Here is a 27801-nt window from a genome sequence, read left to right on the forward strand (position 1 = left end):
TTTCTCCCCAAATCAACTCTGTTAATAATTTTTACTTGGATGCATTCCCGTAGCCAGAATTTTATTTCGGAGGGCGCTTTCCTTGTCAGCAGCCGCCATTTAAAGGCGAAAAAGTGGGGGATAGAAGCCCTGAAGATGAATTTCTCAGTATATTACAACTTACTATACAAGATGTTTAATCCTGCTAATTACCACCATACACAATTTAAATTAAATATTTGTAGGATTTCGGAGGGGGCTTTACCCTCTCTCTAGCTACGTGCCTGTTCAGATGGATACAGAGAAATACAGTGTAGCCACTTAAAATACACTTGTAAGTTTTATTTCTCCAAATCATCCAATTGTAGACACTCGTGGAGGTTACTTACAAAAGGTAGCAATGGCAACTACAAAACTGAGAAAACAAAGGGATTTTTAGTGAATTTATTTTTAAAGCATTTTTTTATTGCACCTGTGCTTATAGTGTAAGTACGTTCATATGGATGTCGATTTTGGGTTGTTCATTATACGACACACACAACTAAAGTTTGTCCATGTTACCCCACTCTTTCACCCAGCAAACGTACGAGTTGTTCCTTTTTATTGTTTAATACATTATTTGACTTTGCTCTATAGTTAGACACTTCTGAGTTGCAATGGTACCAATGCGGTTGTTGCAACCCAGAAGTGTCCACGTTTCCATATATGGATTTCTATTCAAAACACCAAGCAAAGCTCCAGCAGTTTGGAATAGGAATTTCGAAACACCCTGTATATTTCTCACCTTCTAATCGTGTTGACATCTTCAATATAAACGGAATACCATGTTATCAAGACGAATACTGTCCGGTAAAGAATGTATTGGTATAGCCAATGGCTTTCTTTTTAAGATGATTAGAGTGGGGACAATCGGTCGGTTAGTGGCGGTTTTGAGAAACTGGGTCTTAGTTCGACGCCCGGTGTGGTCGTTCACTACTTCAGGTGGTCCTCATATTTTGATCAACATTGTACCCCCATGAACCGTAATACTGATGGCTGTTTTTCACTCTTTATTCATGGAGAGGTCAGGTTAAAATATTAACTTATTACGATATTGTTGTTTGTAGTCAGTTGTTTTTAAGTTCGCGTTATTCACAGGTAGATTAACAGGTACTGGCTGTAAAGTTTATACTGGTGGCTCCACCGGGGATCGAACATGGGACCCTTTTATTACAAGCCGACCTCCGTGCGTGGAATCCTGTGTGTTCTTTGTGAGTATACCTTCATCAATTTTGTCGTATCATCACTCATCCTGATCTTCGCCATAGCAGAAAGTGAAGTAAAATAAACCAAATCAACCAATCAATCAATCAACCTTTGATTATAAGGCTAATCTCGAAATTAAAAGCGCCCTTTATTCCTTCCTTGTTGCTTATCTTCAGTCTGTGTCACACATGATTGACTCACGTGTATATAAGCTCCTTGGAAACTACATTGTAAAGCATATAGAACTTACCGCTGTGCTGTTGGCTGTTTGCTTTCCAGGTTTTAAATTTTCTGTGGCTGGATCAATCTTCATAAGGCGTGCAGAAGATGGCTCTGCCGTTGATGAGGGATAGTCCATTTGTGTTGTGGTTGTTTCATCCTCGCCGACAGTTACTGCTGTTGTTGATGTAGATGCACTTGATTCAGTTGATGAGGTTGTTTCGTCCCCGCCTACAGTTGCTGCTGTTGTTGATGTAGAAGCACTTGATTCAGTTGATGAGGTTGTTTGTTTCGCTGGTCTGCTTGTTGATGTGGAGCCTTTCTTGCCTTTTCGCCTGGCATCCCACTTCGTTGTCGAGTCTTCTTTCCTGCCTCGTCCAGGTGCTGCTTTTTTGACTGGTCTCGCTCCTGCTTTCCTTTGACCATTAGATGTAGACACTACTTCTTCTCCAAAGCTTCGAAATTCGTCGAGTTCTGCTGTGGCCTGATATCTTGAAGAGCCGTCTCTCAAATTAGTTCCATCAACTTCTTCAGTTGACCTTGAAACTTCTTGAAGGTTCCTTGCAGCAGAAGAGTCGATTGATACCTCCGAGGGACTCTCAACTTGAGTAGCCGTGATGGATTCTTGAAGATCAGGTGCAGTTTCGCAGGACACGTTGTGCACCTGAAGAAGCAGAGAGACATTTCAATTTCTTTAGCGTTACAGTTACCCCCCCCCCTCTTTGGTTCTAATAAATTACAAGCGTATAGAACGGGATGCGGATGGGAAATAAATTAATTCCACACACCAGATGGCACTGCAAAGCAAATGTCTGCAATTTCCTGATAGTTTCGGAATTTCTCTGGCAAATACTCAGAAAACTCCTGACATTTCACAAATTCTATATTGCCACATGTAATTTCTGCTCGAAGCAGCTGCTTGTGAACTTATAGCGCGAATATTATAATTTCATTAGAAGTTACCGATATGGTTTGTTACCATCCAAGATTTAAGTATTCCTCAGGTTCTAATTTTTTGATAATTTGAAATTCCCCAACTGTTTGATAATCCCGAAAGTCGATAAACCATTTTTCAAACTCTAGATCGGAATGGGAAACTTGTCCCTATTGGATATTGTAACTGCATCTGGGTTAGCTTCAGCTATTAGTACTTCTACCCTCTCTGGGTTGAGTGGGTGTGGATTAGAAGAAAAAAAATAGTTGGTGAAGAATATGATGGTGCTGATGTAAAGGGTGGTAGAATTAAGGTGGTGAGATAGATAGATAATTTCAGAGAAGTGTCCAAAAGCAATTCAGCGCATATTTTAACCCTGGCTATTGCTAATTTATGGAATTTCCTCGATATTGAGACTGAAATCAATTAATTGTTCTCCTCTCGAGTTTTCTCAATGGAGCAACCCCCTCCCCCCGTGGTTAGCACATCGTGGGTACCGGGTTAGGTTAGGACACCCGTTTGTAGGTGTCCATTTATCAATTTCATCATGTCATCACTCATCCCGACCTTCGGAAATTAGCCAAAAGTGGAACAAAAAGCGAAGTAAAATAATGCAAATAAATCAATCAATCTTCTCAAAGTAATTTGGCTGTAAAAAATGCAGTTACTAGGGAAGTACTGTAACATTCTCAAGTTGTTTGGCGCAAGATGGACACAAAAGTATACTCAGTCGAGTGACCTGTGAAATCGTATACACTAATAGTAGAAACTTTACTGTTGTCCATTTTTGGACCATTTTGTAGTAGAAATGAACCCAAGTTTCTCTGAACACAGGCAACACATTGAAAAATTGCAACAACTTATTCCAATATGAAATGCCTATTCCTCATTCATTGGGACAGTGTGTCAAAATGTTGGATGGCCTGGTTGATATTTTTTACATTTTCAAAACTGAATTAAAAATGTGGCAAACAGTAATTGGAAAGACATGTCTAGGGTCTGCATTCTATGCAGTACAAAATTGTGACAAGCTCTTGTACTCAAATATGCACAAATTGTTGGTGATCTTGGCTACACTGCCAGTTTCATTTTCAACACCCGAGACATTGAACCACTCCCTCTCCATAATACAAGAGTTAACGAGATGCAGACCGTACTGCAAACATCTTTGACTTCACGATGGCGCCACCGTCTGCTAGCAGTGCTGAATTTCAGTTACGATTCTCTTCCATTGTATACCAGAAAGAGTCAGTGCTTGGGTGCCTATCTGTTCAGTCCTCAGTTTTCAAATAAGGTTCCCACACAATGTTGGATGTAAATGACGATTATGTTGTACATACATACAACTTAATCGGGTCCAGCCCCCCCCCCCCCCTCGCTCCCTAACAAGCTACCGGTCAGTAGTGTCCCGGATTTTCACTTATGAAAAATAGGAACCCTAATTGAACCAAAAGTCGAACCCCCTCCCTTACGTGAACTATATATACGCCCATGGTTACAGTAGTATCCACAGTATGATCTTGCGACTAATCGTTCCTGGAAATTACAAACGAAATTGAGTTTGACAGACAAATTGAATTTGCTGAGAGAAAATTAATGAAAGAACTGCACCTCGTTTTGATGTGTAATCCATATTTTAACTTATTTTGTGTTCGGATTGGTGTTCGTTGCAATTCCTGCTCCTTTATCTATCTTTTTCGCAAGTGTGTATAATACGATATGCACACACATATTTGCAATAGTTTAGTAAGTTTACATAATCACAAAACTATAGCGAATATCTAGACAACAGCGAATGCAAGCCACTCGACGATACATATGAATGGTCTAAAAGGAATTATAAGCATTTTTCATATTTTGGAATATCATAGCTGTTTTTTGAAAGGAGAGGAAATTTCGAAAACTGCTTCGTTGCAGTTCGGCAAAGTTCCTAGCGAGTTGTAACAATTCAAGCATGACCTATTCTTACATAAACTTATACGAATGGGCAGGGGAGTGTATATGTGTGTGAGATATGACACTCTTAGCAATCAATATAGTTTCTTTGCAGAATATTGATTTTAGCTCAGAAATATAATTCAGGAAACGATTGAATCGTAAAGATCTTCTCCAGAATAACATAACAACGTTTTTTCATGGTGCCTGACATGGAAACTTACATTAAATCCTGAAAAATGTACTACTCTCACCATCTCTCTCAAAAATAACCTGTTAAAGTCATCTTGCTCCACCTTTGGCAATAACATCAAAGCAGTATCCTCTCATAAAGACCTAGGCATTGTTTTCGACCAAAAACTCACATTTGAAGAACATATTACGGGCATGACAAAAAAGACTATGCGTCTCTTAGGTTTACTGTATCGTTTCACCGAAAATAGTGACATCTCAGCGCTCACCTTGTACTTCAAATTATTCATTTCCCCAATAATAGAATACTGCTCTCCCGTCTGGTCCATGGCATGTCCCACTCAGCTCTCCAGAATCGATTCTGTGCTTAACTTTTTCCTGGCTATAGTTCGTTACAGGGTTCCCTCATTACGCAACTTTCCAACACCACATCTCCTGGCCTTTCTAAACCTACAGACTCCCTATCAGCGCCGTTTACTGAATGATTTTAGGTATCTTAACAGAATTGTCAATGGCAAAATCCGTTGCAACACGCTCCTCCAGGAATTCCACTTTCTAGTGCCTATTCGCACAACACGCAACACAAATCTATTTTACACAAAAAAGCCTAGACTGTAAATTAAAAAATGGTCGCTCTTCCACAGACTTCCCACTCAATATAACGACCTTCCATCAAGTCCTGATGTATTTTCCACAGAGTATGCCTTTCAGTCAACCATCAGAATAAATAATATTTAATTGTGCTATCTTGACTTATTTATATTAATATTTTGTCTTATTTTGTTATTTTTATTTTTGTTCTTTTCATTGTTACTGATTTCAGTGTAAAATGGCTACGTGCTCTATCTGAAATTTTCTAAATAAATTTAATTTGTATTTCTGAACTTACATTTCTAAAACAGCATTTTAAAAATCAACAAGTGATGTAGTAACTAATCAGAAATCAAATAATAACTTACATGATATTTATGTACACTTCTCCAAAAGTTACCCGATCGCCAACAATTATTATAAGTCCAAAAATCGTTAATGCAGCAACATAGCTCTTAAGCGCCGGCAGGGAATAGCCAACCTTACTACAGGTCCCTTTATTAGATGAAAAACAGTGGTGGAAGATTTGCATTCTTGCTTATCACATTAAGTCAACAACTATATTCATTCAACATATTAATAGAGAACAAATCGTAAATATTAAATATGAGGAATAATGTTTTGAGAATATGTTGCAATTGGAACCAGAGAAACTTTGGTGAGGTTGCAAACACTGCACTCGGTTGTAGTCCACCTGGAGGAAATCAAAGGCGGTCAGGTAACTTTTGGGCAAGTGTACATAACGGTAAATTTATTATCAATATAATTGACAAATTTAGTTTTATGTGTAGATATCCTCAAAGTTAAAACTAAACAATTATTAGTATAATAGGTCGATAATTAGTATGAATAGGTTAATTAGTACTAAATATAAACAAACCTGCAAAATCAACGCAGTTGCAAGTATTGCAAACAATAGTGTCTTGACCATTGTCGTCAATACACAAAAGATGTATAGGAGTGTCAAATATCAATGGCATGCAACTTCCCCCCGCGCTGTTTTCGACTAAAATCGCTATTAAAGAAGAAATGGTGCCATAATTCTTATGTACAGAATGCATTCTTTGTAAATTAAAAATTTACGACACGGCTTAAAACATTTCTTACTTGGGTCGTTCCATGTCGTACCAGTGCTATAACAAAATGATCCGGAAGTTCACGACCTCGTGACGTCAATGATCAATTGTGCTTATGGCGTTTGACGAGCTGTTTTTTTAACTCGTATTGAGATCGTTTGGTGTTTGTAGTTGCCCTTTCCACAATTTACGCTCTTTATGTTCCATGCATTGTTTCGGGAGACGTATGCAATTTCGAAGTACATATTTCTGGGCAAGATCACGAACTATAAGAAATGGACTTATTGGTGCATTTTCTAAAGGACCGTTTGATATTAATAGCTGGGAATACGTACACAAACGCGCGCGGGAGCACACACTTTTTGCCAATTTCGTTATTTTCAAAACCTTGCCCACACTAAAGTTTTTTCTAGATTAAGGAACGCAACTTAAAGTACCGGGTGTCCCAGAAGTATTTCCCTGATTACAAACTTTATTCATATCCGCTATATGCAAGGTAGAGATGTGAAAGTGGTGCCAAAATGTTGGAAAACTAACAAAGTTTTTTTTTTTTTTTTTTTTTTGCAGGTTTGAGTAACGTGGCTGGCTGTAGTGCAGCAGTATCAGTGCCCAGAAAACCGGAAATGTTCACAAATCAGGAAAAAGCTCAGCATGTCCTCTGGTATCACGAGACCCGATCACCAATAACAGTGCAGAGGAACTTTCAAATGTACAGAATTCTTTCGTCTAGAATATCTGCCATCAATAAGTTGGTATTTAAAAAATGGAATTTATCTTCATTCCCAAATCCTGTCAAGTCCAAGAAACATTGTATGGAAAGATGCCACCCGATGTCAAGAGCCTTAATTCCGGATTCCTTGGCACTGACAGTGCTACACTGCAGCCACATTACTGAAACCTGCAACAAATAAACTTGGTTAGTTTTCCAACATTTTGGCACCACTTTCACATCTCTACATTGCATATAGCGGATATGAATAAAGTTTGTAATCAGGAGAAGGCTTCTGGGACACCCGGTAGTTTTCAGGCATGGCATAGGCTACAACAAGGCCGGTCCTAGATGGTTGTGGGGCCTGAGGCATCGCCGGGCCTATAACAAAAATTATGGCTGTAGCAACACAACCTTCCAACTGTCCTTATCCTGAGCAAGATCAATCCAATGTTTTCTATCTTTACCGATTTCCTTTAGGTCCATCTCAACGTTATCCCTCCATCCTTGTCTTGGCCTGCGTACAGGCTTCTTAGCATCAGGTTTCACAAGAATCCTGTAAACTTTTCTTTCCTCTCCCATTCTTGCCACATGACCTGCCCATCTCAGTCTACTTCATTTTATTATTCTAATAATATCTGGAGATGAATATAAATTATGCAGTTCTAAATTATGTAATCATCTCACTCACCTGACTCCTCATCCCTTTTAGATCCATTTTTTTTCTAAAAGTTTTATTTTCAAATACTCTTAATGTATGTTCCTCTTTTAATGTTAGGGACCAAGTTTACATCAATATAATAATACTACAGGCAAAATTACTGTTTTGCATATTTTTAACTTTTAGTTTCTTAAAGATATCTCAAGAGTGAGAATTTCACAGAGCTTTAAACCTCTTACATCAGGCAAAATTGAAGCATATTTCCCTTTCCAAATGGTTGTGGTTCAAAATGCAAGACTTGAAAATAGTCGCGATGAAAATTATATTAAAAAATGGATATTACCACTACGGATATTTTTGTCTTGCAGTACCTTGCAACATTTACGCGTCATCCCGTTTCCAAACACATTTCGCTCTCTTTGCTGACCTCGGTGGTGGAGTGGTTAGCACAGCATACTACGAAACCAGGATTCCAAGGTTTGAATCCCGACCTGGGCATTAGTGTTCTTTCAATTTCATCATATCATCACTCATTTTGATCGTCGCGATTAGGCAGAAGTGTCAGAAAATCGACGCTAAATAACAAGAATCAATATCGAATTTCTCTCTCGTTGTTATAGAGCACGTATTTACACAATTTTCTCATTTTTTACCCATGCAAAATAAAATACAATATTGACTTAACGATATTTTGGTTGATGAGACACACCGTTTGATGTGAAAATATTGTGTTCCACCAGAAGCCGTACGGTGGTGCTTTTCACTCCTCGCAACTTTACATATCGTTAAACGATTAATCGATCACTCATCCTCAACTAACAATAAATAGTCCATGAACATATAAATAAATGCCCACACCTTCCTCTAACGTCTAAAAACTAGGGAACTAAACTCTCCCTTCCCTTGAGAGAATTGATTATTCGGCCAATAGCCTCAAGACCCAATGTGTTCTTTTAACACAGACATAATCGTAAATAATAAGAGGATAAGTGAAACTTACCAGTGAATATATTTTTAATCAGGTAACAAACTTCAGTACAGCGATCTTACGGGTTGACTTCGCTTTCGATATATACAGTGTACTTTCAGTAAAAGTTTTCTGTTAAAAATTAATGAATACAAAATGATTCCCTCGCGTTCTCTATTGCCGAAACATGTTCTACTATGGCTGGACAAGAATTGTGTCTCCTAAACAAATCTAAATTTGCAAAGGGGAGTGGAGGAACTTGAAATTCTGATGTCGCGCCAGCTTTACAGACGGTCAATACCTTTTTGTCTGCGGGGATCCCTAAGAGAGAGTAGTCATTGTATTTTGTTGCATTCACACTAAAATGTGATATTTCTGAAAAGAGAGTAGCCACTACGGGATAGCGCGGCCTGGCAATAGTGGATTAGTTGAACCTTCTCGAACAGCCTACATGCGAGATTTGAAAGTAAAGAAAACCGTTAGTTTAAGAAGTTAGTCAAGTGTTAACTTTATAACCAAGAAACACAGTCCTTGTTTAAATGATTATCAACCATTCTTCTCAGAAAATAAGTCGTCTTGACATTGTTTTAAACGTTTTATTTGTTTAAAACATGTTTATTTTTTCTTGATTAAAATTATGTTTTGTTTCTTTTAAAAAAACTCAAATTATGCCAAGCTTGATATGATCTTCCCCATGAATATTTTTGTTATACATACTTGTACTTCATCCTAAGGCCAAGGTAACAGAAGACGTATGTATCACAAAATTGGCGCTGAAGAAAAGAGGTAGTAGTAAATGATGCCATTAACTATTTATTGCTAAAACATATTACAAGACAAATAAGTATACATATATCCAATGCTTGAGACCATGTTTGCATCTCCTTCGATATGCCGAATTCACTTGGTTGCACCAATTTGCAAAGACCTTCAAGACGCTACTTCTAGTATTCTACATAACTCTTTAAGGTCCGTGATATGCTTGATGGTGCTTCTAGAATTCTAGACCAGGAACTCCCTCCGGCGGCAGCAAGTGTTCCTTCATGGCCAGGGGATCTTGAAGATCAAAGAGTGGGTACTTGCTTCTGAATTTCCCTGGCCTGTACTCGCCAGATTGACGTCTGCCAGGGTTGAGTTCGAATTCGTTGATCCAGCCGCTCGTGTTGAAGTACTTCTTTCCGGAGAAGAGGCCTGTGAATATGAACCTGAAATTGCGAAGTTTTGATTAGTTTCAAGGCCTCGAGTTGGAACTTGGAGGAGACAACAGGGACATTCTCTCCAGTATCTTCGCATAAGGAAAAATATTATCGAATGGATTTTTTGGTGTAGTTTTGGGAAGATGAAGAGTAAAATGTTTAAGATTTGAGGACGATTTTGATGTTTGTTATTTAGCGTCGCTTTTCTGCTACAAATGGCGACGATGAGTTTGAGTGGTGGTATGATGGAATTGATGCAGTTACTCTGCAACTAAAGAGCAGCAGTATCCTGTTATCTTTCAGAGTTGAAGCAAATTCAGTTACGCGTATTATTTGGAATTTCATTAAAAACTCTGACTCTAACTTTCTCACAGACAGTGGAAGAGACCACTATATGTATGTATGGAAACATAGTTCCAATTTCTTGCGTATATACAGGGTGTCCGGAGTGGGACTGGCAGTTTTTAAAGTGGTGTATTATTTTAATATTGTAAGGAGTAGCTAGAAACAAATACATACATTTTGAATGCAAACTCGTCAAGTTTTATTAGAACCAGTTACAGCTCAGTATAGCTCCACACGAGCTCCGTTTGTGGCACGGAGAATGTTCAGCCTGTATTCCCTTCCTCCACCTGTTCTACGGCATCAGAGGGGATTACAAAAGCAAGAGCATTCCGAATACGGCCCTGTAGTTCTTGTAGATCATCTATCTTTTGACCAGAATACACCATGTCTTTGATATACTCCCAAAGAAAGAAGTCTCGAGGGGTAACATCAGTCTTCTGCAGAATGTCAATAACAAATAAATGTCTTTTTGGCTTAATTTCGTGCAACAACTGCACCTTGTATGCGTACAAACCTTTTGTGCACGACTTCGTGAACAGTGGACCTTGGAATTCCTGGCTGCCTGCTCGCCTCCCGTATTGACTTCCTTGGGCTACGCGTGCTTTTTCCAGTACCGACGCCATTTTTGTTTGAGCGACCCTTGCGCGGCCACCACTAGTTGTACATGTATGAAAATTTACTGAACCAAACTCACAAAGGTACTATTGCTCTTGCAATGCTTTCTTAAGAAAAAGCTCGGTTTGTTGAAATGTAATAATTATTTTAAAACTTTCAGTTACAACCCGGACACTCTGTATATAAAGAAATGTCGCGCAATGACCTGAGGATTATGACATAAGTAGGACTTGGATATTTTTAGAAATTACCACTCTTAAAAATACATTAAAGTACGGTATTAAAACCTGTTACGGTGATGCACTTAACGTGATATGAAACAAAATAAAATCGTAGCATCCACAATCCTCGCCGTTTCAGTTATTTTGTCGTTGTTTCAATTTCGCCTTAACGTCATCGCCAAACAACAGCGTTCTGTTTAAATGCATTAGGCAATTTGTTTATGGATTAGCATATATGACCGTATAGAACAACAGATACTACGGTTTTCACAGACCTCTTGTCTTGAACAAGTTTGCCTCGTGTCACTATGTTACTACGTAGGCAATAATTTGTCTCGACCTTGACAGCCACGAAGATTAACGAAAAAAATCCGAAATCCTTGACTGAAAACATCAAATCGTTTATATCTTATAAATGAAGATTCACAACTTGAAGGAAATGCATAAAAAATAATTTAAGAGTACTTACTGAAGATTGTTTCCTTCCCTTGGGAAATTAGGTCCATCGAAGAAGAAGATCGGGTATCCCCAGCAGTATACCTGGGCAGGAGTAGCTTCTATCTTGGCATAGATCGCATCCAGCATGCACACAATAACATACCCAGATATGCGTACATAGTTTACGAATGGCACATTGGCTATGGCCTCGTATATCTCCACGTCTACCTGCAATGCATAATAAGATGGTTATAGTCGACGCGATAGCTACGTTAACCACCGGCATCCACGGAGCGCGCCCACCAGCTGCAACAATCACATTCAACGCAAAGTGTTGCCACACATCTACTCTACGCCACCTTGTCCCTCCGCGCACAAGCACCTTTCCACGGTCTCCACATTGAAGTTGCAAAGTACGGCAACAGCGTATCCGCTGTCATGTGACTGAGACTCCACGTGGAGTAGACGAGCAGAATGACAGCTGCGCCCATTGGCTGAAGGGTGAGTGTGATTGGACGAAAACAACTCGCCCGCTATTTATCCCCACCCACGTTTGTGGCGGCGGCTTTCTTTAGTTCTTCGACGTTAACGAAGCAAACACGTGGACTTTAACATGTAGTCATGTTATTCTATTTTACAAATACACTATTTCTGAGACGTGTGTGGGATTTTGTGTGTTATTTATCGTTCAGACTGATGGTAATAGAGTACTGCATGAGACCACGCTCGCTCCCTTGTATCGCACGAGTGTATACAAAGGAATATTTTAATGTGACAATAGCCGCAGACACATACACGGTATGTAAAATTATGCACCCTGGAAGTTTCAGCCCACAATCATCTATTTAATTTACAATATCATTGTGTATTGGTAAGATAGAATAAACTGTATTTTAGAATGGACCTGATGACTATGCTCACTGAGACTTTCACTTCACAATCCATATTTGAAAGCCCCTACCACAAAAGATTGTTATACGGTACTACCTGGCTTTAAGTACATGCCGTTTGTTTTTCCTGGTCGAGTCTAATCGTTCGTGACGTCATGGCGAGCGAAGAGCTCTCAATTTCGAACGCTATCTAGCGTCTTGTGTGTACACTATTTGGCGCTTGAGCGAAAACCTCTCGCCGAAGCATTCTTAGTAGGTAAATAACGATATATAGATTTCCATCTTTCGTCCACTTTTTGACATTTTCAAAACTCTTTTAAATTATATTTTTCGACATTAATGAGCGAAACTATATTCTCTCTCAGGAGTCTGTCGAGCAAGCGCACGAAAACAAGTCATTTCCGCAGAGGGGAAGTGATTTCATGGAGGGGAAAACGCGGCTGCAGCTAACAGCCATTTCGCGCACTGCTTTGCTCCGCCCATTCGCTTCCTCCCTTTCTCAACCGTTGTGCGCGGTTGCAGATCAGTGTTTCTCAACCGTCAGGCTATGGCCCTATAAAGGGGTTCTGGCGTCGATTGTAGAGGGCCGCGAGAGGCTCTACTGAAGTTTGCGTCTTGCAGCCCGAGCTGGCAACCACGGGTAAGAGAAAATTATTTCTCGCCAGTGCTGGTGAGAATTGAAAAGAATTGAGAGGGAGCTATCACACATGCAGCCTCCAAATTTGAATTACATGCGTGAGGCCTTTCTCGAGCTTGCAGCCTGAGGTGGCAAACATTTTGGTCTCGACTGAGATTAAGAGGCCGCTTCCAAATTTGGAGGTTGAAAATGTTAATTCAGTTTGCGCAGTGATATGATTAGCAAATAAATTGAAGTGAAAACATTCTGAATAATTGGATTTTTTCTGTGAAATGGAACATGCCAATGAAAATTAGCACTTACTAATTGAATGATATTGGCCAGATGAAACTAAAGACTCCATTATATCCAGTCGTTGTCATCTAATTTAAACCAAATTTACATTTGACAAGAAGCCTAGACATGATCTAACTAATACTATATATGATTATGCCATGATTTATTTATTAATATTAAATTCCGAGGGTACATATTAATTAAAGTATGAAATTTAAAAAAAATAGCTATTTACGAGTAAAATTATTGTGATCGGGGCATCGACTTTTAAGAAACTAATTTACCGGGCCGCGGCTTGACGGAGGTTGAGCACCCCTTACCTTCATGCTGGTCCTGGGCGGGATGCTGATCACCTTGTTCCGGATGGTCTGTTCATACAGCTTCCCCTTCTTCTGGTTCTTCAGTTTCTCCTTGATGCTTCCGTCCAGCTCGAAAGTGGCGACGAGATCCGGGTCCCTCTTGAAGTGGCAGGGGACTCCTATGACCAGCTTCAGAGGACTCGAACCCACTTTCAAGGTCCTCCCTGCTCTCCAGCCGTACTCCTCGTTTACGTAAACCTACAGGAAGGACTCAAATTTACTTCGCTAAGAGGAGGCGGGGCACTGGCCCCTTCGAAACCTTCGTGTCCCTCTTCCCAAATTTTCCATGTTTTAGAGGGAACTTTAATATTACCAAAAATATTCCAGGTAGATCACAACTATTGAAGATCCATAGAGTTTCCCCCAGGTTCCCGTTTATTGAGGATAGGTGAACTCCAGATCACCCACTGTGGGAGTCATACGTTCTACCGACTAGACTATGTAGCTCCTAAATTGTTTGCCTAAACACAGATTCACTATGCATTCTTTTCCGGGTTCCAAATTTGTTATATAAAGGGTGTCTCAGAAATATTTTCGTTTTTGAATCCGCCCTCTGGGGCAATTCGCACATTACGGAGAAATTAGAAAGATCGCAAACGATTGCCAACATTGTTAATATTTAGTTGCCATGGAGCGCTTTACGGGGCAACAACGTGGATTTTGTGTTCGTGCGTTTTATAAAAATAATGATTCTTATGTTGTGCGTCGTTTGTACCGGCATCATTATAACCTGGCAGTAATGAGAGACGTCCCAAGCACACTGGAAGCATTATGACGAGTAAACCGCCGGAACGTCCAAGGTCATCAAGATCGAACAGAAACGTTGACCGCGTGCGCCAGTCTGTTAGTGAGGATCCTCGCCAATCGTTAAGACTGCGTGCAGCTTCTTTAAATTTGCATAAGTTGACAGTTCATTGCATTATTCGCAAGGATATGAATTTCCACTCATACAAAATTGCTATTACGCAAGAATTAAAACCACAAGATCCTGCCAATCATTTAGAGTTCTGTAGAACAATGAGAGATCTCTTCAATGGTTACAATAACATATGGTTTTCTGATTAATCAAATTCGTATCATTCTATAGAATCCCGCATCTCCACCACGTATCATTCTAAAGAATGATGGGATCAGAACCAGTCACTTCGCAATTAATTGCTGGGTGATGTAAGCTATTCATCATTCATCCTCTATGATGAGAGCACTCGTCATTGGCATGACGAGTTAACGCTTGGCAGTACGAAAGGTACAAATAAGATTTAGGAACTTAACAACTAAAAAAGGCAACGGTCACTCGTTGGGTTTCATGAACCTTTGAACCTGAATCATGGCTGGGTTTAGGATAGTTACCTGTCTATCTGATGAATTATGATGAATAAAATATACGAAGTCCTCTGTTGGCTTCTCAATTGGTTGACCAGAGCGTCCTCTCACCTCTGCTCCACTGCTCTCCTAACCTCTTCTCCCTTCTCAATTCAAATCCAAAGTCAGTCCCCTCTCGGCTTGTCTCCCCTCTATATCCCTAGGCCATGGAGCTCTTCCTCCATGCCGAATCGTGTTTTTAATTGCCACTATGCAAACCGCTGACTCCATAGGCTGATGGAACTTCCTATTTCCTGAATACCTCAGGAGGTTTGCATAGCACAACACTGTGCATTATTTACATACCTCAGAGGTTGAGACAACTGAGATAAACAAGTGAATGCCCTGGTCAACATGAAGCATTCAGAGAGGCTTTTTAAAATAAACATATAATCTTAGGGATTGATACGAATTTTCACATAAACGGGCATGTTAATAAACAGAACTGCCGATACTGGTCAGAGGAAAACCCCAAAAACCTTCATGAGACGCCATTACATTCACCTAAAGTTGTCATCTGAGCTGCCCTATCAAGCCAAGGAATCATTGGCCCTTATTTGTTTGAAGATGATCATGGTAATGCTCAAACTGTTAACTTTTGAGCGCTACTGCCAAATGATTAGGACTTTTTTAACTCCTGCAATTCAGCAAGATGGGGCTTCTCACGTCACCGATGATTCACTGAATCCTCTTCATCAGTTATTCCCAGAAAGGATTATCAGTCGCAGAGGGGACATTAACTGGCCACCGAGAAGTCCCGACTTGACACCAGCAGATATTTTCTTATGGGGTTACCTCAAGAGTAAGGTATACACCCCAATGCCACACAATTTGAGAGAATTGAAGCAAAGAATTGCAGATGAAATCAATGCTATTCCTCGTGCAATGCTTCGGCGAGTGATCGAAAACTTTAGTTCAAGAATAATTGAATGTAAAAACATGAACGGTCACCATTTGTCCAATACTCTTTTTCAAAAATAAAAATGTAATGTTTAAGCTTTCTTTTGGTAATAAATTTATCTTTATACAAAAAAAATTAAGTATTTATTTTAGTAGTTTTAAAAACGGAAATATTTCTGAGACACCCTTTAGTTCTTAATTAAGTGTATACTCAACCAACACCGTTACATATTTTTTCCCTTAGCTCCAAATTCATTCCACGACTCTTAACAGCAGCATATTGTTCATTTTTAAAAATAATTTCACACATTCATTGTGGAACGACTGGCAGCTATTAGGCTAAGAATTGATAAGTAATAAAGGTGAGGAAAAATGCATCGAAAATGTGAAATAGGCACTTAGAATTAGCATTAAATTGATGGATTTAGAAAGGTTTTTCATCATTTTTTCCGTATTGGAGAAGTAAATTTCTTCGAGATAAGAAGTTATGAGTGAAATAGGCAAAAGAAGCACAAAAAACTCGTAAGTAGTACAATAAGCCCGGTTCACAAACCGAAAATGGGGCTCGGTGGGGCTCGCCTTAATGGATTTCTCTTGTAAGGCATGAGCCCCATTTTCTCGCAGTGTTGCCAACACCTTACTCGAAAAAATCACCAAGGTTTTTTCTTGGTCTAACCTAACCTAAAGCAAGGAGCTGGCAATCTTGCTTGAGGCTTCTTAATGGTTTGCTCTTGTAAGGCATAAGCCTTATTTTCTCGCAGTGTTGCCAACACCTTACTCGAAAAAAATCACCAAGGTTTTTTTTCTTGGTCTAACCTAACCTAAAGCAAGGAGCTGGCAACCTTGCTTGAGGCTTGTCTTACAGTGCATAAAGCAAGGTTGCCAACCTACTGGTGCTTTTGCCATAGCTTTTTACAAAAAAAAAGAGAGAGGAGAGAGAGAGAGGGAAGAGTTAAACAACCGACAGCCTACCTACAACTTTTTTTTCTTGGTCTAACCTAACCTAAAGCAAGGAGCTGGCAACTTTGCTTGAGGCTTGCCTTACAGTGCATAAAGCAATTTTTGCCAACCTACACACACTGGGCAAGGAGAGCCGGCACTGCCGTAAAAGAGAGAGATGGGTGGATGGCAACACAGTATGTGTGTGCGTGTGTGTGTATAATATGTAGCATTATTAACTAGAGTGTGTTGGCAAACCACCTGCAACTAAAAAAATAGAGATGCCAACGTTGCTGTAAGATGAAGAGAGAGAGAGACCTACGGCTGGCAACAGTGGTGAGCGAATGCGCCATATCGTAATTTTCCAACTCCGGCAATGTTTGTATATCGTGACCTTTGTAAACCTCTCTCGGGGGAACAATGTGCCACACACACACACACACACGCGCGCGTATTGTGACGCAAGCAAATAAACAAAATAATAATAATTGTTGTTTTTTAGGATACCTGGCCCCTATAACCCCGCTAGGGTGCGTGTTGCCCAACCAAAAAAGTAAAGGTTTTCCCGTACGGCCTTCGAACGTAAAATTGATTGACGTGGGGGCGAATCTCTTCGGGGGTGTTTTTCAATTTGTACATTTACCCGTGCATACTATTCATCATTAATTTAGCCGTGTTCTGTTTGGCTTCCACGCCGCCGGTGTGGGATTCGTGACGCCGCGATAAACATCAACTTCCGTACCGGGTGGAACGTCCGCTCCGGCGGCGTGGAATTCGCGCCACTCCCAAGTTCACGCTGAAAGGGGGGGGAGGCCAGCTGCTGTACGTAACCCCCGACCAGCTTGTGATGATACTCAGAGATGCTGCCGTGGGAAACATAAACATTGCTTGTTCTGCAACGCTTTGCTGAAATAGTAATGCGAGAGATGCCAGTTGAGTTTGTGCCCTCGAACCTGGTCCGCGCGCAAAACCCTCTGGCAGCACAATTCGGGTCGCCCTAAACTCAGAGGCCTAGTGAGTTGGCAATACTGACGCGACCTAGTTTTTGCTTATATTGTCACCGCAACCGGATGCGACGACGGGTGGAGAGAAGAGAGAGGGGGGGAGATGACTTTCGTTTCTGTGGAAGCTTCTAGACAGAACAGTGAAGTTTTTGCGACTGTGCGCGATTATACTACTATTTGTGAGTGTTAAATTGCTAGCAGCCTTTTGTAGGTAAGTTTTGTTTCTTGTTATTTCTTTTGCATGTGTGTGTGTGTTAATAATAATAATTACGAGTGGCGTTAGTGAACAGAAAGTGTTGTTTTGATTAAACATCGAAATTTACGATAAACAAAAAAAGAATATGAGCATACATAACATGCGCTTGAAAAAAACTATTCTTCATCGCGAATAACATAAAAGCGAGGTAATAATCATGTTAGTTTACTCATGGTGGATGGTATTGACGCGTGTACTCTAAGTTGGATTTGCTGTTTTATGCACAGTAAGGTTAACCGAAACTAGACCTACAGTGGGATCTGCCGGGTATCGAACTTGGAGTTTAAAATAATACATGTACACAGGGGGAAACTTTATCTTTTTGAATGTGTTGATACTCTAAGTTGGATTTGTTGTTTTATGCACAGTAAGGTTAACCGAAACTGGACCTACAGTGGGATCTGCCGGGTATCGAACTTGGAGATTAAAATTATACATGTACACAGGGGGAAACTTTATCTTTTTGAATGTGTTGATACTCTAAGTTGGATTTGCTGTTTTATGCACAGTAAGGTTAAGCGAAACTGGACCTACAGTGGGATCTGCCGGGTATCGAACTTGGAGTTTAAAATTATACATGTACACAGGGGGAAACTTTATCTTTTTGAATGTGTTGATACTCTAAATTGGATTTGTTGTTTTATGCACAGTAAGACTAAGCGAAACTGGACCTACAGTGGGATCTGCCGGGTATCGAACTTGGAGTTTAAAATTATACATGTACACAGGGGGAAACTTTATCTTTTTGAATGTGTTGATACTCTAAGTTGGATTTGTTGTTTTATGCACAGTAAGGTTAACCGAAACTGGACCTACAGTGGGATCTGCCGGGTATCGAACTTGGAGATTAAAATTATACATGTACACAGGGGGAAACTTTATCTTTTTGAATGTGTTGATACTCTAAGTTGGATTTGCTGTTTTATGCACAGTAAGGTTAAGCGAAACTGGACCTACAGTGGGATCTGCCGGGTATCGAACTTGGAGTTTAAAATTATACATGTACACAGGGGGAAACTTTATCTTTTTGAATGTGTTGATACTCTAAATTGGATTTGTTGTTTTATGCACAGTAAGACTAAGCGAAACTGGACCTACAGTGGGATCTGCTGGGTATCGAACTTGGAGATTAAAATTATACATGTACACAGGGGGAAACTTTATCTTTTTGAATGTGTTGATACTCTAAGTTGGATTTGTTGTTTTATGCACAGTAAGGCTAAGCGAAACTGGACCTACAGTGGGATCTGCCGGGTATCGAACTTGGAGATTAAAATTATACATGTACACAGGGGGAAACTTTATTTTTTTGAATGTGTTGATACTCTAAGTTGGATTTGTTGTTTTATGCACAGTAAGGCTAAGCGAAACTGGACCTACAGTGGGATTCGAATTATACATGTACACAGGGGGGAACTTTATTTTTTTGTCTGTGAAGGTTCTAAGGTTTTGTGAATATGTTGGAAAAGCACTAGTATATACATAGAGCAAAGTTACAAGGTTTTACGTCCCATAGGAGTCCTATTGGAAACATAATGATTAGCGCTTAAACAAAAAAAAACATTTTCATAGTTTCGCACCTCTACTAGATTGGTAGAAAAATATACTAGTAGGCAATAAAATCTGAAGAAGATTCGTGTCTAGCAAAAATAAGCTAAATAGAATTACACATGCATATAATATTTATTGTGCTTTTTCTATCTACAATCATATTTTTCTTATATATATTTTTTAAATTTTTTTATAGGGTTGATTAAAGCACATATTTGAGGAAGACAACACAACCCATATATAAATAAACCCCCCAAACTAACGCTAATTAGAATTAGCTTACAAAATTTTTCTCATAAGGCATTTTTTCGTAAACACTCTACCACCAACAGATCACATATAAATAAACATACCCCAAAAAAAATGCGCTCCATGAAAAGTTGCCCTGTGTGCAAAACAACCATATCAAGCAAACATTTTGCAAGACATTGTCGCACCTGCGTGCCAGGCAAGCATTTGGCTGCCACCGAACTGTGTTCCGGATGCAATAAACGCATCACAATTGCGTATGCCAAGAAGCATAAGCTTACTTGTCTAAGCGAAAGTACATCTGGGGCTCAGCCTTCGACCTCCACCAAGAGGAAGGCAGAAGCAGCCCCCATCAATGCACCACCCACGAAACGCGTCAAGCCTGCGATGAAAGCGAACCAATCTGCTTTCGAGCGTTTGTTGGAGGATTTTGTCCTCACTTCGGAGGGCTTATGCGACGTTCGTAGCTTTTTAGAGGAGAAGCGACAGAGATAATTTCTATTCTTTGTAATGCACTGGCTACGTACTCCTCCACCAAATTCTACGCATCGCTACGTTGCCAGTACAAGAAGCCGTCTGATGAAATTTACAGCTTCTGCCACAACACCAAGGCGAACACGCTGCATCTGGCGGATGTCGACAACCTCGAGGTCATCTACAACCAGTTTGCCGAGGAGCTGGTGGTTAAACAAGAAGAACATCAAGCTAAGGGCTCGGGGGTTCGCTGTGTGGGGGGCCTCACGAACTGTGCATCAAACTTTGCAAGTTTACGCCTCTCTCCGCCTCCAGCTACGTCCCCTTACCACCTTCCATCGCGGCAAAGAAGGCCGTCCTGAACATTCAGAACAGTGACGCCAAGTGCTTCGTATGGTGTGTGCTTGCAGCGTTGCACCCTGTCCACTGGAAAAACCAACCACGCCGGGTTAACCACTACCTACCCTACGAGTCGGAGCTGGAAGATGCGATGGCTGGGATCGACTACCCGGTGGAGGTCCCGGACATTCGAATGTTCGAGGCCCGTACACACAACCCTCGGTTGGCCATCAACGTTTACGGCCTCACTGACAAAAATGTGGTGTACCCCATCCGGGTGAGCGATGTAGACGACGATGATGCTCGGGAAATTCACCTTCTGCTCATCAAGGACGAGACCCATCACCATTACACCCTCATTCGCTCGCTCTCTCGGCTTGTTTCGAGCCAACAGGGCAGTGATAGTCACCACATAGAAGTTTGTCGCAGGTGCTTGTCCACATTTGATAATCGAGAACAGCAGGATTACCAACACATCAGAGGTCCCAACATCGCTGCAGAGAAGCTCGCTCGCCACAAACTTTATTGCGATGCCAACGAGCCTGGGGTGGCAGTCTTGCCCAAACCTGGCACCGTGGAGCGTTTCCACATGCACGGTGCCATGGTGGAGCACCCCGCTATCATCATCGCGGACTTCGAGGCCTTCTTCAAACCCCTGTCCACTTGCGATCCCGATCCCGAAGTTTCCTCCACCACCCCTTACCAACTCCACGAGGCATCCAGTTTTGCCTACGTTGTGGTGCGACGAGACCAGCACATCGCCCCAGAGCCCTACGTGTATCGCGGTCCCGACGCAGTTAAACACTTCCTCGAGAGGATGGTTGTCGAGGCCATCGAGATAGGGAAGGTACTGTTGGCCCCCAAGTCTATGCTCCCACTGTCCCCGACGATCAACGTAGACACGACGAGGCCATCGCTTGCCCTGTCTGCGTCGAGGAGTACACCGCCAACAACCGTAAAGTCCAACACCACGATCACTTTAACGGTAGGTATGTTGGTCCTTGGTGCAACGGATGCAACCTCATGGCCCGGGACCCGCGCTTCATCCCTGTGTTTTTTCACAATGGCTCGGGATACGACTTCCACCATCTGGTGCCTCACTTGGGGTACGACGACATGCGAATCAACGTCCTGGCGCAGAACGAGGAGCGTTACATTAGCTTGAGCAAGTGGGTTCGAATCCCGGGATCACGCTCTACCGTCGAGCTTCGCTTCCTCGACTCCCTGAGGTTCCTCCCGGCAAGCCTCGATGCTCTCGCGGGGAAGCTCACCGACGAGCAAACACTCATCACCTCTGCGAATTTTCCGAACTTGGACGCCGGTCTCTTCAGGCGTAAGGGGGTCTACCCCTACGAATACGTCACGGACCCTACCAAGTTCGCGGAGACGTCGCTACCTCCTCGAGCAAACTTCTATAGCAAGCTGCGAGGCTCGGACATATCTGAGGATGACTATAACCATGCTCAGTCCATGTGGCGCGAGCTGGATTGCCAAAATCTCGGGGACTACCACGATGCGTACCTCAAACTTGATGTGACGCTCCTCGCCGACGTGTTCCAGACGTTCCGTGCAACTGCGAAGACCATCTACAAGCTGGACCCTGCATACTTCTACAGTCTTCCCGGACTGGCCTGGTCGGCCATGCTTCTTCTTACGAAAATCAGGCTTGAGCTTCTTTCGGACGTGGACATGATGTTGTTCGTGGAACGTGCCGTGCGGGGTGGAATGGTCCAGGTGTCGCTGCGATACGCACACGCCAACAATCACCACATGGCCACCGGTTACGACCCTTCGCAACCGTCCAGCTACATCATGCACACGGACGTCAACAACCTCTACGGACACTCCATGATGCAGCCGCTCCCCTTTGGAGGCTTCGAGTGGGCCGATCCCTCCAACTTGGACGTTGAAGGTTTCGACGATTCGGAACGCGGATTTTTTGCCGAGGTGGACCTCGAGTTCTCCGAGAAGGTGCAGGATTTGTTCTGCGATCTTCCGCCAGTCCCGGAATTCAAATGCCCGCCCGGCTCGAACCAAGCAAAGCTCATCATGGACTTTGTGCCCAAAGAGCGTTATGTCCTACACTACCAAAACCTCCGGTGGTTGATGAAGCGAGGGGTTACCGTCCGCACGGTACATCGAGTTTTGATGTTCGAGCATTCTCCATGGTTGAGGCCATACATCGAGCTCAACGCCGAACATCGCACAGTCGCCACTTCTGATTTCGATCGCGATTTCTTCAAGTTAATGAACAATGCGGTGTTCGGGAAAACTATGGAGAATGTGCGAAATCGTGTAGATGTGAGGCTAATATCGAACAAAGCACAATGTCGCAGGCTCGTAGCAAACCCGTTATTCAAATCAAGGACCATTTACAATGAGCAGCTGGCTCTGATTCACATGAAGCGAGGTGAGGTGAGGCTCACCAAGCCCATCTACGTTGGAACCGCGGTTCTGGATCTGAGCAAGCTACACATGTTCGAGACGTACTACGACATATTACGTGCACACTACGACCACAACATCTCGCTTCTCTACATAGACACGGACAGTTTAATATACCAGGTTCACACAGCCGACGCGTACAAGGATATGGCCACGGTTCCATCTTTGGTTGACCTCTTTGACACCTCGGGCTATCCCCAGCCGAACCGATACGGCATCCCGGCTCGCAACAAGATGGTGGTCGGCAAAGTCAAAGACGAGGAGAACGGTGATGTGACTCTCGAGGATGTCGGTCTTCGCGCCAAAACCTATGCTATTCGGGCAGAAGAATCCATCACGAAAAAGGCTAAGGGTGTGGACAGGCGGGTCGTCCAAGAGTTACTCAAGTTCGTGGATTACGTCAAAACCCTTCAAACTAGGACGTCAATTGCAGGAGTGGAGCAGCGCATCCAGAGCGTCGACCATGTGTTGACAACCAACCAGGTGAGAAAGGTTGCCCTGGACGCACGCGACGACAAGAGGTGCGTTCTGAAATGTGGGATTCACACGCTCCCATGGGGCCACTATCATCTAGAAATTAGCTTAGAATGTGGTAAATGGCATGTATGTATGTATGTATGAAAAAAACAAAAAAAACAATTTATGTAACAGAAGTTCTAATTTAATATAGCCAAAATATTAGAACAATAGTGTTTATCTTCAAATGCAAAAAAAAAAAAAAAAAAAAAAAACAGGTGGAGGTTTGGAATTTTTAGCGGGACTAACTCCCTGCCGCGCCCTACGGGGTGAATATGGGGCACACGCAGGGCCAAAGGGGAAGTTCCTTTGTGCGTTCAAGTGTGATTTATATCTTATAAAATGCATTAAAAATTAATTTTTTTTATTATTTTTTTATTCCAGATTATTCTCACAAATGTAAGAAGGTGTTCCTCGCAGTACATCCTAAACATTGCGTTGCAGGTTAATCTAATATTTGAACCTGCGGTCAGTATAATTTTTTGAGAATTATGTGATTTTTTTTCTTGTACTTAAAACTGTTCGGCCACTCTTTCATTTTTGACATCATACACAAAAGACTTCTCTGCAATCAGGATGACGCTGCACAGAGTATCGGCAGGCAGCGCGTCGTGGAACTCGCAGACGACCTTGATGTTGGTTCGATCGTTGACCACCACCTGCCTCCTTTTCGTGGTGTTGATGACGAACATCGGCCTGCGTGTTTTGAATTCGCTGGGCGCGTAGTACACGTCCACGCTTCCCTCGGTCACGCGTTTGTAAGCCGTGTAAGCTTCGTAAAGTTTGAGGTAATCGTTTTTGGTCATGTCGAGGTTGTAATTCTCGCGCGGGAACACTTCGTTCCTACAGTTCTTCAGATAAACGTTCTTGATCTTGCAGTCGTCGAACTTGCTGGAATCTTTTTCCTGATCGTTATCGCGCCCGGTCTGAAAGAGCACAACGACGAAATCTGGCATGTCGAACTGTATGTTGTTGAACTGCGTCGTCACGTCGAATTCCATGTGACTTCCCGACGCCATCTTCTGCACGCACTGGTAACCGTGAAAGTGAATCGGCACCTGCGGACTTTTCAAGATCTCCGCTTTGTACTTGAGGGCGTAGTTCGTTTCGTATTCCACGATCGGCATTCTCAATTCCATGCTCCGGATGACGCACTTGGCTGCTTCGGGTAATGTGTTGGCTATCGGCGTGGTGCCGTCCGGACCCAAAGTAGCGTATCGCATCAGTGCGTTGTTGTCGTTGGCCGCTCTTCGAAACGTGACACGCAGTCCTCCCTTCCACATGATCTCCTTGTAGTCCGAGAAGAAACCAGGCAGCAGACGCATGGGAAAAAGCACCGTGTGACTTGTCGTCGTTATTTTGGTCCCGGCTTCGAATCCCCCGGCCTGATAGTATGCTGCATCCGTTTTGGATAATTTCAACGTTCCCACTGCCGTCGACGTGATGCCTGGATAATCTATTCTGTCGATGACGGTGTTGTGTTTCCTCACCTCCACCTGCGAGAACAGGTGAGGCACGAAGTTGTCCACGAGTATCAAATTTGCTGCTGCGGGAAACGCGTCTCCGCTTTCTTTCTTCACCACGTCGAATTGAAGGTAGAGGTCCGCTCTGTGAGGATGAACGAACCCGTCGCCTACGTCCACGTCGTATTCGATCTCCCTGTTCGCTTCGTTGAGATTGGCGAACGTGCGACGGTTGGGAGGGAAAGATTGCAATTCGTAACTTTCGATTTGCTCCATTTTACATGTATGGTTATTTATTATACGTTGATCTCCACGATGGCCGTCGTAGTGGCACCTGCGAAATCCACTACGTCTCCTTTCTCGTTCGTCACCACCAACTCTATGTCGTCTATGCGGTTGCGACATACTGGAAAATAGATCGGCGAAGAGGGCGTGTAGATGATCGGTTCCATGAACTCGGAACTTGGTTTGAAAGTGGCTATGATTCCCGTCTGCTTGTGACTTCCTAACAATCCGTCCGAAGATTTCGTGATCATGCCTTCCGCCACGTTGCAGTGTACGTTCAGAGTCTCTATGGCCAAGAATTTAGGAATGTTGGTTGCTACGTGCTTGATGCCAGCTTCGAGTTTTGGGTGGTTGTTTTCGAAACCTAAAAGTTCTCCCATGGTGCCCAGGTCCACGGTCTCCGTCGCGGATAGGATTTCCACTCTGTGCGTGACCGAATTTTGAGAAAAGTACGTGCCTTTGGGTAATTGAGCTTGCAAAGTGGAAAGATTGTATTGGCCTGTCGTGACGACGAAGTGTTCGCTTCCGACGCTAATTTTGTTGTTGTGCTGCGTGACGTTAGGTATGAGGTACATGCTGTAGAATGCACGCAGAGCCACGGATTTAGGATAGACGATGTCGTCGTGCAGCGTGAGTTTCAAGATTGAAGATTCGCTCGTGAGATGGAACACGCCCATCCTAGTGATGCTGTTTGAGGTTCCACAATGTTTTCTGGAAATCTTCGATCGTAGGGTTATTTATTTTAGAGAGAAACGCGAGCACGGAGAGGCAGAGATGACCGCAGTTCACGTCTCCGAAATTTTGAATGCGTTCGTCGTTGTAGTATATAGAGGTTTTGTTCGTTTTCAGATAATGAATTAAATTTGTAGGTGGAACACCTCCGAAAGAATCGAAAACGAATGCTTTATCATTATTTTTGTGGTAACATATCCAATGCGTGTCTGGATTTTCTTGGCCGTCCAAGTTGACTACTCCGCATTCTCTTCTTTTAACGCTTGAAGGTAACGAGTCGGACATGAAAACTCCTCTGAAGTGTTTGATTTGTAACGGTTCGATCAGAGATTCAATGTCCCGGTTGGTGAGTGCTGTTGTTTCTTTTTTTTAAACTTTTTCATCACGCCCTTGCCTCCTTTTTTCTCCATGGCCAGGTTGTGACGTTTCTGTTCTTCCAATTCCGCCTTGTTCTTCTTCGAGTCGATGACGGTTTTCGCGATGGCGGCGCTACCGCCGGCCAAACTTCCAACGGCCCCCAATGCTGCCAGGATGGCCGGGATGCTGAATATGAAACCTCCGACCTTTTGCTGTTTCCGCGAACGCTGCAAGCGTCTCAATTGAGGTGTGCTGAGAAGTAATTTCATTCCGTGTCCTTTGCTCAAGCAAGAACGTTTCTTCTCGCGTTGTTTCTTGGTGGGTAACCCATCGAGGGCACCTAGATTTTTAAGATTGGAGTATGGTATCTGGTACACGACACCCTTGGGCTTCATGTTGATGCTCTATGTGTTATTTTTACGGTATGTTATTTATATATATATTCTGAGATTTTTTCTCGTGTAGTTTTTTACGGTATGTTATTTATATATAAATGTTCTGAGATTTTTTTTTCACGGCCTCGCAGTCGTTACACAAATTCTATTACGTGCTTCGTTTTCTTGCCAAGAAGTTCCTTTGTCCCCTTGTACACGATTCGAGTTTTGTTCTCGATTAAAATAGATAGCTTCTCGTCGGATAACATGTTAGCGTATCGATCTGGTAAAAATAGACTGTATTGTGCGTTGAGCAACAGGCGTACCTTGGGACCATACTGGGTAGAAACGATTGAACCGGAAGTTATCGTGTAAGGTTTGTCGACTTCCAATTCCTGAATTTTTACATACTCGACTGACAAATTTAGCATTTGTTTTAATGCTTGGAGATCACTCATTTTTTCAGTCGTCATATCAAAAAAATTTCAGAGTGTTAGAGAGAAATTTAATTGTTTTTCACTATGTGTGTTATTTATATATACCGAAGATTATTTTTTTATGATGTGTGTTATTTATATATCAAGTTTTTTTTGACACGTATATATATATTATTATTTTTAACAGAGGAAGAAAATCCGTGCTTAAGAAAACGCGATGATGTACGTAATGATATCTTCCGTCTCCTGCTCAGACTTGCGCCTACATCCTCACAATCGCCGTTTACTGCATGTTTAAATATTTTACATAGTAGCTCTGGCGGCAAATCAGTTATGCAAGCCATGTTGTTTTTTACTGGATGTTATTTATATACCCCACCCCAATTTTTGTTTTGTGTTCATGGCGATGGTGGTACCCAGTGCGGCGACCCGTTCACCCAACGATGCGTCTCTGCTCACGAACCTTTCGAAAGCTGCATGTTCCAATTTTTTGTCTGCTTCGTGACGTGCGTCCAGATCCGTCTGCGTGGTGTTGTAGGCGATGTCGTGATCTTTGCATGCCGCGTCCAACGGATTCACACGGTACCCGGTCCGCAGTACTGGTAGCCAGGTAGATGCATCTCGAAAGGTAAC

The 27801-nt window shown here is 42.3% G+C and overlaps 2 protein-coding genes across 2 annotated transcripts in view; both read right to left on the reverse strand.

The window, feature by feature from the left end:
* The window catches only part of LOC146003754 (uncharacterized), a 90791-nt gene extending 84691 nt beyond the window's left edge, over positions 1 to 6100 (reverse strand). Inside the window, exons 1-2 of the mRNA XM_083142162.1 lie at positions 5976 to 6100; positions 1475 to 2107 (exon numbers count right to left, since the gene is read on the reverse strand). Coding sequence (XP_082998288.1) covers positions 1475 to 2107; positions 5976 to 6026 — 684 coding nt within the window. The 5' untranslated portion in view covers positions 6027 to 6100. The remainder of the gene's footprint in view (positions 1 to 1474; positions 2108 to 5975) is intronic.
* Positions 6101 to 9301: 3201 nt separating this feature from the next.
* Positions 9302 to 27801, reverse strand: part of LOC146003543 (uncharacterized) — a 45058-nt gene continuing 26558 nt past the window's right edge. Inside the window, exons 6-8 of the mRNA XM_083141837.1 lie at positions 13447 to 13683; positions 11355 to 11551; positions 9302 to 9713 (exon numbers count right to left, since the gene is read on the reverse strand). Coding sequence (XP_082997963.1) covers positions 9503 to 9713; positions 11355 to 11551; positions 13447 to 13683 — 645 coding nt within the window. The 3' untranslated portion in view covers positions 9302 to 9502. The remainder of the gene's footprint in view (positions 9714 to 11354; positions 11552 to 13446; positions 13684 to 27801) is intronic.

Source organism: Lepisma saccharinum, chromosome 20 (assembly GCF_977018435.1).
Source record: "Lepisma saccharinum chromosome 20, izLepSacc3.1, whole genome shotgun sequence".
Classification (NCBI taxonomy): domain Eukaryota; kingdom Metazoa; phylum Arthropoda; class Insecta; order Zygentoma; family Lepismatidae; genus Lepisma; species Lepisma saccharinum.